The 13,827-nt window shown below is 43.6% G+C and overlaps 1 protein-coding gene across 1 annotated transcript in view; it reads left to right on the top strand.

Moving 5' to 3' along the window:
- ANO2 (anoctamin 2) overlaps window positions 1-13,827 on the top strand; it is a 541,215-nt gene that overhangs the window by 215,327 nt on the left and 312,061 nt on the right. The window contains exons 8-9 of the mRNA XM_040439201.1: window positions 9,054-9,109; window positions 10,790-10,831. Of these exons, the coding sequence (XP_040295135.1) occupies window positions 9,054-9,109; window positions 10,790-10,831 (98 nt within the window). The remainder of the gene's footprint in view (window positions 1-9,053; window positions 9,110-10,789; window positions 10,832-13,827) is intronic.

Consider the following 13,827-nt stretch of genomic DNA (forward strand, 5'->3'; position numbering starts at 1 on the left):
CAACTAGTTAAAACAGGATGAATATTTATGCATGTCTATTTTCCCTTTAATACATTTTGAATGTTTTTGTCTAGAATTTTATGATCTTGATATTAAATTTTCCAGTGTTTCATAGCACTTGGACCAATAATAGAGCATTTTTGCTGACACATTATTACATATGCAGGTGAATTTAGTATATACAATCTTTCCATCATTTCTGCTCTTGTGTTTAACTATATTTTTACTGGCTTTACACATGCTAATAATGAACTGAACTCCCTAAAAGCAGTTCTGGTGCTGGCTTGACATAGGAAAATATGCTCCAGGACTACCTGTGAGGTTTCATGATATTTGATGCCGTTCTATGAAACATGCATTCTGGCTCTCATTGTGCTTTTATGTCGTAAAAGCCAAAAAATATAAAATAACTTTGCTCTTTTTTGTGTCAATGTAGTAACAGGGGTTGTGTCCAGGGTCGTACATAGAATTCATTTGGGCCTCATAGCAAGAATCAGAATTGAGCCCCCATGGTCCTTCCCAAGCCCCTCTGCTACCCATCCCTGGTCCCTCCAACCTTCTACCCCAGCCCACCCTCTCCCTCACCCATGAACTGTGCCTTAGGTAGGTACATTGGTGCGACATTACACATTACTACTGTTTTTGATAACCTGGGGGGTTCTCATAAAACATGTACACAAGGAGTGACATTAGTAGGTATAATGTACTATGTAGCACTACCGTTCAAGCCCGCGTTCACACTACTGTTAGTTTTCCGTTCTTCTTATCTGTCAGAAGAAACAAAAAATTAACAAAAAAATAAAACAGATCCTGTATTTTAAGTATTCGTTATACTCATTTATGCACATTTTGCATCCGTTTTAGCCATTTCTGTCTGTTATTTTAGATTCAAAAAAACGTAATACTTTATGTAGAACTATTTTTTACATCTAAAAAAAATAAGATCTCAGACGGAAATGGCTAAAGAGGATGCAAAATGTGCATAACTTAGCATAACGGATGCTTAACACACAGGATCTTTGTTTTGTTTATTTATCTCTTCTTCTGACGGATCATCGGCCTAAGGCTTCATTCATATCTCAGGTTAATGTATCCGGCAGGCTGTTCCGACATAGAACATCCTGCCAGAGTTACCAGATCCAGCATTGCTAGATTCTACCGTTCACCGCTGGTCCCCATAGACCAGGGATGCCCAACCTGCGCCCTCCAGCTGTTGCAAAACTACAACTCCCAGCATGCCTGGACAACCTACAGCTATAAGGGCATGCTGGGAGTTGTAGTTTTGCAACAGCTGGAGGGCTGCAGGTTGAGCTTCCCTTGCCATAGACTATGGCAGACTACCAGCAGGGTTTCGGCCTGACAAAAACTGTTCTACTGGTGAAGGGCAGAATCCAGCAATGCTGGATCTGGTGAACTCTGGCAGGATGTTCTTTACCAGATGCCTTCACCAGAGATGGGAACGAAGACTAATACAGCATCTAAGTGCAATGATCCAATGACTTCAAATTGTCCGGGTTCAGAGCTGAACCCGAACATATCCCTTTCTTTCCCCACTCAGCCCCTCTCACATGAGCATTGGAGCATTTCATGCTCCGATGCTCTCCCTTGCCCTGCTCTGAATCTGGAGAATTTTTCTGGAGATCCGGTCATGTTGCCCTGCTCTGAATCTGGAGAATTTTTCTGGAGATCCGGTGATGTCACAGGGTCTGCAGGAAAAGCTCTTGCACTGTGCAATTCATCACACGGCAAGGGAGAGCATCGGAGTATGAAATGCTCATGTCAGAGGTGCTAAGTGGGTAAAGAAGGGGATATGTTCAGGTTTAGCTCTGAATCCGGACAACCCCTTTAACAGTCACAGTCTTAACTAGTATTGCGCAAACTAGTATTTTCAAGTTCGGCGTACAAGGTTCGGGTTATCTAAAAATCTTGTTATTGATTCCGCTACCACGGACCATAACGGAATTCTATGACAGCATGCACCACGGAAGCCTATAAGAGGCATTCCGTATTGCATTCCATCCTAATAGAAGTCTATGCTGGCCATAGACTTCTATTATGACAGAATGCAATATGGAATGCCTCTTATAGGCTTCCATGGTGCATGCTGTCATAGAATTTTGTTATGGTCCGTGGTAGCAGAATCCAGTGTGAGTGTGAACTCTGTTACATCTGAGTGTGTGTATATTTATATATATATATACACTCACCTAAAGAATTATTAGGAACACCTGTTCTATTTCTCATGAATGCAATTATCTAGTCAACCAATCACATGGCAGTTGCTTCAATGCATTTAGGGGTGTGGTCCTGGTCAAGACAATCTCCTGAACTCCAAACTGAATGTCAGAATGGGAAAGAAAGGTGATTTAAGCAATTTTGAGCGTGGCATGGTTGTTGGTGCCAGACGGGCCGGTCTGAGTATTTCACAATCTGCTCAGTTACTGGGATTTTCACGCACAACCATTTCTAGGGTTTACAAAGAATGGTGTGAAAAGGGAAAAACATCCAGTATGCGGCAGTCCTGTGGGCAAAAATGCTTTGTGGATGCTAGAGGTCAGAGGAGAATGGGCCGACTGATTCAAGCTGATAGAAGAGCAACGTTGACTGAAATAACGACTCGTTACAACCGAGGTATGCAGCAAAGCATTTGTGAAGCCACAACACGCACAACCTTGAGGCGGATGGGCTACAACAGCAGAAGACCCCACCGGGTACCACTCATCTCCACTACAAATAGGAAAAAGAGGCTACAATTTGCACGAGCTCACCAAAATTGGACTGTTGAAGACTGGAAAAATGCTGCCTGGTCTGATGAGTCTCGATTTCTGTTGAGACATTCAAATGGTAGAGTCCGAATTTGGCGTAAACAGAATGAGAACATGTATCCATACTCTGATGGCTACTTCCAGCAGGATAATGCACCATGTCACAAAGCTCGAATCATTTCAAATTGGTTTCTTGAACATGACAATGAGTTCACTGTACTAAAATGGCCCCCACAGTCACCAGATCTCAACCCAATAGAGCATCTTTGGGATGTGGTGGAACGGGAGCTTCGTGCCCTGGATGTGCATCCCTCAAATCTCCATCAACTGCAAGATGCTATCCTATCAATATGGGCCAACATTTCTAAAGAATGCTATCAGCCCCTTGTTGAATCAATGCCACGTAGAATTAAGGCAGTTCTGAAGGCAAAAGGGGGTCCAACACCGTATTAGTATGGTGTTCCTAATAATTCTTTAGGTGAGTGCATATATATGTATATATATACAGTATATATATATATATATATAGACAGTGCAGCACCTGAGGACATGTGCAAGCTTCTGCCTGAGACTAGGGGCATCTCCTCATGGTAGGATCCGGTCCTTGCTGGGGGGAAGGGGGAAGCCAGAGCACATCCTTCTGAGGATAAGCAGTGAGGGGAGCTGGAAGGCCAAGCCAGAGGCCCTGGCAAGGACTCTAGTCTGAAGCTGTTGCACTAATTGTAATAAGTGCAGGGCCTTTCTTCCACAGTCGGGACCCCTTCCCCTACGGGCCCCATAACAGCGACACGGTCTGCCTCTATTAGAGGTACGCCACTGGTTGTGTCTATTCTCCATAAAATCACCATGGCACCATAAAATCTTATCAGACTGTATATTCCAGATCAGGGCAGGCAAACAATTATCAGGAAAAATATTGATGTACTTGTCACTAGCAGCACCGGCAGGCGCGATTGTCCCTGCCAGTGTCCGGTTGCCAAGGAGACAGTCAGATCTCCAGCATCAGGTATTCTGATGTCAGAGGTCATGTAACATCGGGCGTGTCACGTGACTAGGCAGTGTCACGTGACTAGGAAGTGCAGGCTATTTAAACTGGCAATGTGCTGGTCACAGATTGCCTATGATTGGTTCTATATAACTCATCAGCGCTTTGATTGTAGATTGTTCTGACCTCCTGACTTCTGATTTTGGCAACACTTTTTGACCCTGATTCCTGGTTGCTGATTTGTCTTTTCTGCATCTCCTTGGTTTGACCCTGGCTTGGTTCTTGGACTCGCTTCTGCCTGACGTATTTGTCCTGGACTTGACTGCTTGTTTATGACCTTGGCTTGGTACTGTTTAGTGATCTGCTTTCTAATCTGGCTTCATTGTTCTCTCTTGGTTTCTGGCCCTGGACAATCAACAGAATGAAGGGACTGCAGAGCTCCTTATCATAACTTTGTTGTGCGTAGTACTGCAGCTTAATCACATGAATGTGGCTCAACTGCAATACTGGGCACAGCCGCAGCTACTGATGATTAGTCGGTGTCCGAAAGATCTGGGCCCAACTGATCCACTTTGACAGCCTCATACTACTGATTGGGGAGGTTTCTCAGTGAATGAACCTCCAATGATTTCACACTGATGGCATATTCTAAGGATTTAAAGTGGTTCTCCCGTTTCAAGCTGATTTTTCTTTATCTACCCAGAGTTTGCCAAACACTACATACTTTGTCCCATATACCTTTTTTATGTCAGCACTCCTCTTGCACTTTTTTCCACATTACAGCATCCTGTCAGGATGTTCGCATGCAGAACTTTCTGTTTTCATTAGCTTCCTGCTGGATTTAAAACCAAACCAGCATGCTTTGCTATGTAATGTTTCACAGGGTTTTCTCTGCCATACTGTTCTCTCTGCAGTAGTCATGTCCTCTTGACATGTTCACTCCATGCTACCTTGGTGGAGCAAGCCCTGTGAAACATTGCAGAGCAAAGCATGCTGGGTGATGAAAACAGGAAGTTCTGTATGTAAACATCTTGCCAAGATGCAGTGACAGGGGCATTGCTAGATTAAAACATTCGGGGTCTGAGCCCCTGATGTTTTGTCCCAGGCCCCCGAATGTCCTGCCTGCCTGCTAGATACAACTGTATTGCCATCCTCAGGACAGCAATACTGTTGAATCTAATACACTGGAAGAACTGAAGGACCTGTGGTGACATCACAGGTCATGTGACCAGTAAAACAGGCAGTGGTTGAGAAGGACCTGCGATGGTGTAACCATCATGTGACCAGTGCAGGAGCGGATGGCAGTGAAGAGGAGAAGACCTGGGGGAAGAAGCTGTGGTGAGATCTGCTACATGATGAGAGGTAAGTGTAGGGAGAGGGGCAGAGGAATGCTGGGAGTTGTGGTTTTTTAACTGGGACTGTATGTTAGGGCTGAAGGGAGGGATGTTATTTACATGGGACTGTGTTGATGGCGGCTGTGGTAGGGATTGATGCTATTACATGGAACTGAATGTTAAGGTGGCAATGTTATTTACATGGGACTGTATATTGAAGGTGGCTGGTGGGGGGAATGATGTTATTTACATGGGACTGAATGTTGAGGGTGTGATGTTTATATGAGATTGCATGTTGGAGGCGGCTGGGGAGGAGGTGATGTTATTTACATGGGACTGTATTTTGGAGGGGGCTGGAGAAATGGTGTGATGGTATTTACATGGGACTCTATGGTGGAGAGAGGGAAATAGTGTTATTTACATGGGACTGTATGTTGGAGGGGCTGAAGGGAGGTGAGTGATGTTATTTACATAGGACTGTATTTTGGAGGGGGCAGGAGAGATGGTGTGATGTTATTTACATGGGCCTGTATGGTGAACAGAGGAATATAATTGCAGGGGGCACTGCAGGGGGCATTATAAATACTGGGGGCACTGCAGGGGGCATTATAAATACTGGGGGCACTTCAGTGGGCATTATAAATACTGAGGGCACTGTAGAGGTATTAAAAATACAGGGGACATTAGGCATTATTATTACTACTGGGGGCTCTATAGGAGGGACTTATAGATCCGCCTTTTTTCTACTAAGGGGGCCTTATTACTACTGAGGGATCTGTAGAGAGCTTTATTACCACTGGGGGAAAATAGGGGGCCTTATTTGTACTGGGGGCTCTGTGAGGGTTTTATTAATACTGGAGGGCTCTTCTACTAATGCGGGCACTGTTGGGGAGCATTATCACTTTTGGGGGCAGTGTAGGGGGCAGTATTACTAATGGGGGCATTCTAGAAGGGAATTACTATTGGTGGGACTATGAGGAGAACTATTGCTATGGGGGTACTCATATTTCTTCAGGATAGTATTTGGGGATATTGGGGAGCACAGCGAGCAGCAGAATAACACTGTGGGGACTCCAGGTTGGGGGATGATGATAAAATGTGCGGAAGCTAAGATATCTGTGTGTCACACTCTGCAGAGACGAGGCGCGGCTGAGAGAAGTTACAAACCTAATGGAGAAGGTGGAGAAGATGATCCACTTTGGTCCAAAGTTTATGGAATAAAGGATGGACTTGGAAACAAATACCAAACTTTTCAGTTCAAGTTGAGACCATAATGAGAAGTACAATTTGATCTTTGCTATGGGGGTTCCCTTTCTACTGCGTACTGTTTAGATGTTTACATACCCCAATTGCAAACCCAAATAGGTTATTGGCAATCATCATTCCTGAACCAATTGGGTTTATTAGATGGGGAAATCTGTGATTTCCATGAATTAGATGTCTAAAAATTCCACTCTTCTCCATAAGCTCTGGAGATTGAAAAGTCTGAATGTTAAGGTCTATCACAAGATCTTTTTCTGGCATGTTTTTATTTTGTGCAGTCTGGAAAAAAATCATTATTTTGTTACAACCCCCAACACTTTAACAAGATCTTGTTGGTGACTCATTTCCTAGTACTTAGTGCCTAAGCAGGGCCGGCCTTTGGGGTGTGCGGGCTGTGCGGCCGCACAGGGCGCCATAGTAACAGGGGCGCTGAGCGGCCGACAGCTCGCAATGTAATCTGCGGCAGGCGAGGCTGTACTTGTGTTCTCCCTCGGGGCGCCCCCTCCATCTCCCCCTCCCCTGTCTGACCTGCCTGCTGCCCCCACCGCTGCCAATAAGAAGAGAGACAGGAGGAGAAGGGGAGGGGCTGTGGCCACTGCGCCACCAATGAAGAAAACTGACCTGAATACAAATACAGGAGGCGGGTGCCGGAATCAAATAGCCGACACCCGACCTCTGTGACAGGGAGCTGCGATCAGCTGCAGTTGAGTTAACCCTTCAGGTGCGGTACCTAAGGGGTTAACTGCCGCTGATCGCAGCTCCCTGTCACAGAGGTCGGTTGCCGGCTATTTGATTCCAGCACCCGCCTCCTGTATTTGTATAAGAAACGTTGGTGGCTCAGTGCGCCCCCCCCCCCAAACCCCCCAGTATAAGAAACATAATTGGTGGCTCAGTGCGCCCCCCCCCCCCATAGTATAAGAAACGTTGGTGGCACAGTGCGCCCCCCCCCCCCAGTATAAGAAACATTGGTGGCTCAGTGGGAAGTGCCAATGAGGGTTAAAAAATAATTTTAAAAAATTAACTCACCTCCTCCAGTTGATCGCGTAGCTGCCGGTCTTTCTTCAGGACCTGTGGTGACGTCACTGAGCTCATCACATGACCCATTACCATGGTGATGTATCATGTGATGAGCACAGTGATGTCACCACAGGTCCTTTGACAGGTCATGAAGAAAGAACAGAAGACGATCAATTGGAGGAGGTGAGTTAATTATTTTTTTTATTTTTTAACCCTCATTGGCACTGCCCACTGCGCCACCAATGTTTATTATATTGAGGGGGGGCGCACTGCGCCACCAATGTTTATTATATTGAGGGGGGGCGCACTGCGCCACCAATGTTTATTATATTGAGGGGGGGCGCACTGCGCCACCAATGTTTATTATATTGAGGGGGGGCGCACTGCGCCACCAATGTTTATTATATTGAGGGGGGTGCACTGCGCCACCAATGTTTATTATATTGAGGGGGGGCGCACTGCGCCACCAATGTTTATTATATTGAGGGGGGTGCACTGCGCCACCAATGTTTATTATATTGAGGGGGGGCGCACTGCACCACCAATGTTTATTATATTGAGGGGGGGCGCAATGCGCCAATGTTTATTATACTGGGGTGTTGGGGGGGGCGCACTGCGCCACCAATGTTTATTATACTGGGGTGTTGGGGGGGGGCGCACTGCGCCACCAATGTTTATTATACTGGGGTGTTGGGGGGGCGCACTGCGCCACCAATGTTTATTATACTGGGGTGTTGGGGGGGGCGCACTGTGCCACCAATATTTATTATATTGGGGGGGCGCACTGCGCACAACGACGGGTTAGGGAAATTTCACAGCAGAGTGCGCATGCGCTGGGAGCCTCGCCGGCGGTTAGGGTAGGGAAAAAGCACTGGCCCGTACGTAATTTTTCCCTTCCCTAACCGCTGGTGAGGCTCCCGGTGCAGGCGCAGTGTCGGCCGGTGTTCAGCTAAGAACATCTATCCGATCACTGCGCCTGCGCACTGGCCCATAGTTTTTCCCTACCCTAACCGCCGGCGAGACTCCTGGAGCATGCGCACTCTGCTGTGAAACTTCCCTAACCTGACGTTGTGCGCCTGCGCGGCGCTGCACACCTCCTCACGTCATGTCCGGTGCGACCGGAAGTGACGAGGGTAGGGAAATCTCACGAAGTAGGGAAGTATAACATTACACCGGCCTTTGGGGTGTGCGGGCTGGTAACTACTTGGTTGGATAGTCAGCCAGCCTATGCCATGATGCCAGCAACAAGTTTTTTTTTTTTTGGGGGGGGGGGGGGGCGCCACAAGGTTAGCTCGCACAGGGCGCCTGGACACCTAAGGCCGGCCCTCTGCCTAAGGGTGTACCAATCTTAATGAGCTGTAGGTCTAATTGCTCTGATTGGCAAACATTCCTCACGTACCCATGCTCATTATATATGAATTCCTAATGAAAGTATTTTGATTCTCCACTGAGGAACCCATGTGGTTGATATGGAATATGGATTATGGTTTAAGTTGCATTTCTCATTCATTTCAATGTGCATTTGTTTCATATATGTCATGGTTATATAAAATATGAATAGCGTAACACTATTGCAGTTCAAAAACATTATACCTTATAACTTTTCCTGAATTTGCTTCTGTGCAAAAACTGTATTATATTGTCATGCTATATACTGCATGCCAGTGATAATGTTTTATTCTTTTAAAGGTATTACCACATTGATAGCTAACCATGTCTATGATTCAGCATATCCTCTACATGATGTAAGTTGTGCTTATGTGTTTGAACACCAAATTATTGTGTTAATATGCACGTTTGAAAGTAAAAAAGATCTATTACAGCTTGTTGATTTTCTTTAAAGGGTCACTGAGTTTTCAAAAAACGTTTGCTATGTCATAGAGACATATCAAAAGTTTTGATTGGTTAGGGTTTGAGCGATGAGACCCCCAACCATCCCTAGAAGTGGACGAGAGAAGCGATTGCATAGCATGCTCTCTCTCCTTTGTGCAGAGGACAGACTTCTATTGATCCCATGTCCTGCAGTAAGGAAAGAGCGCAATATGCAAGTGCTTCTATCATTTTGGTCTAGTGACTCATACATATCAAAAGTTTTTGGGAAACTCTGTGACCCTTTAAGTGACATTTGTGATATAAGATTTGGTTACAGTCACTATGGGGCTTTTAAATATTTTAGTCTCATTTGAAATCAGTGTCCATTCGTTATGCTTCCCTTCAGGGTTGTACTGTATTTAGAGTCAGTGCTCACACCACCTATTAGTTTGGCTAAACCTATCTACTGACTTGAGTGTATACAGTAGCTACATAAAATTATTTTGACCATGCGGTAAAAAACTCTCTTGAAAATGCGCTTGGTTTTACTGTAATTGCTGTGATTTTGTGATCTGGTTATTGGCCATGCAGTATTTTCAAGCGATATATGTTTATGTTGCATTTTTAACCTGGGAAAAATGCATGCCAAATAACCACATCACAAAACCGCAGCAAACCTTGTAAAACTGAGTGTGGTTTTTTAATGTCATTTTGACTGTGTGGTTAAAAACATCTCATCTAAATATACCATTGCACAGCTAGCAATACAAATATAAACCTAAGTCCAAATTCATCCCTATCAATGGATGCATGATCCATCAATGGTGCATGCTGTGCTTGGAAAAATAATAGCATGCACCATCCAGCTCTTATTCATTCACTCAAGTTAGTGGGTCTGCAAGAAAAACAGACATCACTTGGCCGTCATCTGTGAGTGGTCTGTATAAAAATTTGATCGTGTTCAAAGGCCGGAGCACAAGCTAGTTTAACATCACTTATCTGAATGATAACTCTTGCTAGGTGTATGGCTACCTTTAGTATGTGGCCACAGTGTCTGAGTTATACTGAGGAGCCTTACTCATTTTGTGTCAGTGTGTGGATCATGCAATGGTCTGCTGTATGCCAGGTAGAGAAATACTTTCTATTAGTTGGCAATATACATGTGGGTCATATACTGGCTTCACCTTTCTCCTCATCTGACGGTTCTGATGTCTTCTTATCACTTACTTTTGTTTATTGTAGCTACAAATCAGTAGACTGCCTTCCTGAAGAGATTATTGTTACATTAGCTGTAGGTAAGCAGTGTTAGGGATACAATAAACAAGAGTTTGTCATAAGGAGACATAAGAAGCAGCACTAAGCTAGAAGAATCAACATTAATAATTAGTTTTCCCTGTGAAGGCAGCGTGTTATAGAGCAGGAGGAGGTGAGCAGATTGATTCATAGTTTTATGGGAAAAGATTCAGTAAAACTTGTAATTGTATACATTTAAATATCTGCTCTCCCAGTCATTCGATAATTCAGACCAACCAATAATGTCCCATTAGTGGTGGATTAATCAAATTCATACAAGTGTCAAAAATGATAATATATTGATTTAACTGTATTTTCAGGGGGACTATGATCACAACAAGGGTGAAATGAATGAGAGGATGGTAAGGTGCTTCATTTTCATATATCATCCATTGTTACCCTACTTAACATAATCTTATATTAATGTCTTTATATCTATTATTCTAACAGCATCTGTTGTCAACCAAAATCCAAAGTCTGGAATTAATTATTTCTAAATGTTCCCGTCAAACTCTAATTAGGATAATACTGTTGGCCTCCGAATTCCATATAAAGTAAATGATTAAACAAACATTCTGGCAGAAAACGAATAGAATAACTGAAGTTCAATATCCTGGCATTTCTACAATAAGCAAATATGTAATTCATGTAGATTCTTCACATGAAAATGACAGAAACCCCAGTGGATCCCACTGGACCCCATTATAAGTCAATGGGGTCCATTTGGCACCAGTGGTATCTATTCTACGATTAATCCACTACTTAGTGCTTTTGTTATAAATGGAAACCACACGTAGATGTGAATAGAGTCTTATTGAAATTATGGTAAATCCAAGATAACAGGACAGATAATTGAGGATGCATGCCTCTTTATTATTAACAGGATGCAGATATTTTTCCTATAAGTTGCAGGAAATTTTTGGTCCTTTTTTATTCAACCCATTTGGCTCTTTTATGAAGTGTTAAGTGTTAAAAAAAAACATAAAAGCTTCTTTTCAAAAATACAGTGCAGATTGTTCACACATGACTGCCTGATCACAGAACCTGCTAGACCGTTCCTCTGCTCTTCATCTGTTTTCTATCTGTGTAATCGTTCCAGAGTTTAATTTCCTGAACTACACTAATCAGAATAGAAGGGATGGCAGGGTATTCATTTCTCATATAGATCGCTCTGCACAAAATGACTTCACCATGATGAGCAGACACGGGCTGGATATTTAGCTCATCAGCGATTTATCATGTAGGGAATTTTTAAAGTCAGTTTTCCAGGAGTGTCCATTGTCATAATTTATCAAATGTGGCATGACATTTGATAAATTTGATGCATCTTAAAGCGGTTGGCCCATCTTAGACATTGATAGCATATCGCTAGAATATGCCATCAAAGTCAGATAGGTATAGATCCCATCCCTGAGACATGCTCCTACCTCCAGAAGGAGTTGGGGCCGATGAAGCGAACGGAAAGCTCACTGCTCAAGTGCGACCACCACTATGGGACCTCTGAAAATAGCTGAATGCCAGCAGTCCCATAGCAGTGAATGGAGTGATGGCCACGATTGATTGGTGCGCTCTCTGCTTGTTTGGTTATTTTTGAACTCCGATAGTGATGATGAATAGAGCACATCATTCATCCTTTCCTTTACTTTGGGGGCCCTGTTCTGGACATAGCAGCTGGTCGCAGAGATGGGATCTGCACCTATCTGACACTGATGGCATATCCTAGCTTGATAAATTCCGTCTATAGTTATCCTTATAGAGTTTGTGTGGCATTTTGCATTTTGGTGCATTTTTTTCAGATGTATGCTGGAAGTTTATGGGAATTATTGGATGCAGTACAAATGTGTTTTATTTCAGTTGTATTAAACATCCATATGTTAACACACTGGTCAGAATTTATTAAAATCTGTTTAACAATTGACGCAAATTGGTGCAGTTTGGCACCGCTAGGGTTTCTGCAACTTTTTCCAACTTGCTCATAAGGGGGCAGGGCTTGTCATGGGTGTTTATCATGGGTTGCATTTATTTATTTTTATTTATTTTTTGAGCTTTTCCATCTAAAGTCTAACCTTGTAGAGATTTCTGTTTGCTACTTTTTGGAGTGACTTTTTGGTCAAAAAGCCACAATGATATATTTGGCTAAAAATAAGGCTGTGTCCACAGAACATTTGTTCGACCCTTAGCATGGCGTAAACCCCCATAAAATGGCGCAAAGGCATCATAAAGTTGGCACAAATGCCTACTACACCAACAAAACAGCCTAAATCACTCCAATTTTCTGGTGAAGTGCACTTGACCCAAGTTTACCCCACTTATATGTTTAGTAAATCTGCCCCAAAAAATGCATAGTGTGGCAGCACATTAAAGAGGTTGTTAGAAAGGCTCCATGAAGATAAAGTAAGTGCTCAGTGGTGGAAATGCCAGTGATCAGCTGTAATCTGTACGAAAACCAGGCAGATGTGTTGTTCATAGCCACATTTTTCTCATTCTGGACAGCCCATTTACGGTAATGCCTGCAAACATTCAGTCATAACTTTTTACTTTCTTTGTGTGTAGTTGTATGAGGTCTTGTTATTTGTGAGACAGTTTTTGCCACCTTTTTTATATGTTGATACTTCTCCTGTGCATTTAACTCCTTCAGGACCCTGCCATTTTTCACCATAAGAACCAGACCATTTTTTGCAAATCTGACGTGTCACTTTATGTGGTGATAACTAGGGTTGAGCGAACCCAAACTGTAAAGTTCGGGTTCGTACCGAACTTTAGGATTTTTGGACCCCGGACCCGAAATTCGGGTTCGGTGTTCAGGGAGTTAGTGGCGCTTTTTGAAAGGCTGCAGAGCAGCCAATCAACAAGCGTTTAGCTCGTCTGCCCTTAGAAGCCATCACAGCCATGCCTACTAATGGCATGGCTGTGATTGCCAAGTTCAGCATGTGACCCAGCCTCTATATAAGCTGGAGTCACATAGCGCTGCACGTCACTCTGCTCTTAGTAGTGTAGGGATAGGATTCTGCTGCAGTGAGGGAGAGAATAGGAAAGAATCTTTAATCAGAAGTGCTTGTTAACTCAGCGCTCTACATAGATTTTGTTTTGTGGGTGCAGTGCACAATCTTATTACCCTGCCCTGAGCCCAATGATACAGAAAAATAACTTTTATCCGTCTGTTAGTTAGGTGGGTGTCGGCGGCCATTTTATGCAAGTTCAGTGCACCAGCACAGCATATATGCATTTGTGATAGTCAAATACAAGCTTGAAATACTGCAATTATACACTGCGTGCAGAATTATTAGGCAAATGAGTATTTTGACCACATCATCCTCTTTATGCATGTTGTCTTACTCCAAGCTGTATAGGCTCGAAA

The sequence above is a fragment of the Bufo bufo genome, chromosome 1 (genome assembly GCF_905171765.1).
Source record: "Bufo bufo chromosome 1, aBufBuf1.1, whole genome shotgun sequence".
In the NCBI taxonomy this organism is placed as follows: domain Eukaryota; kingdom Metazoa; phylum Chordata; class Amphibia; order Anura; family Bufonidae; genus Bufo; species Bufo bufo.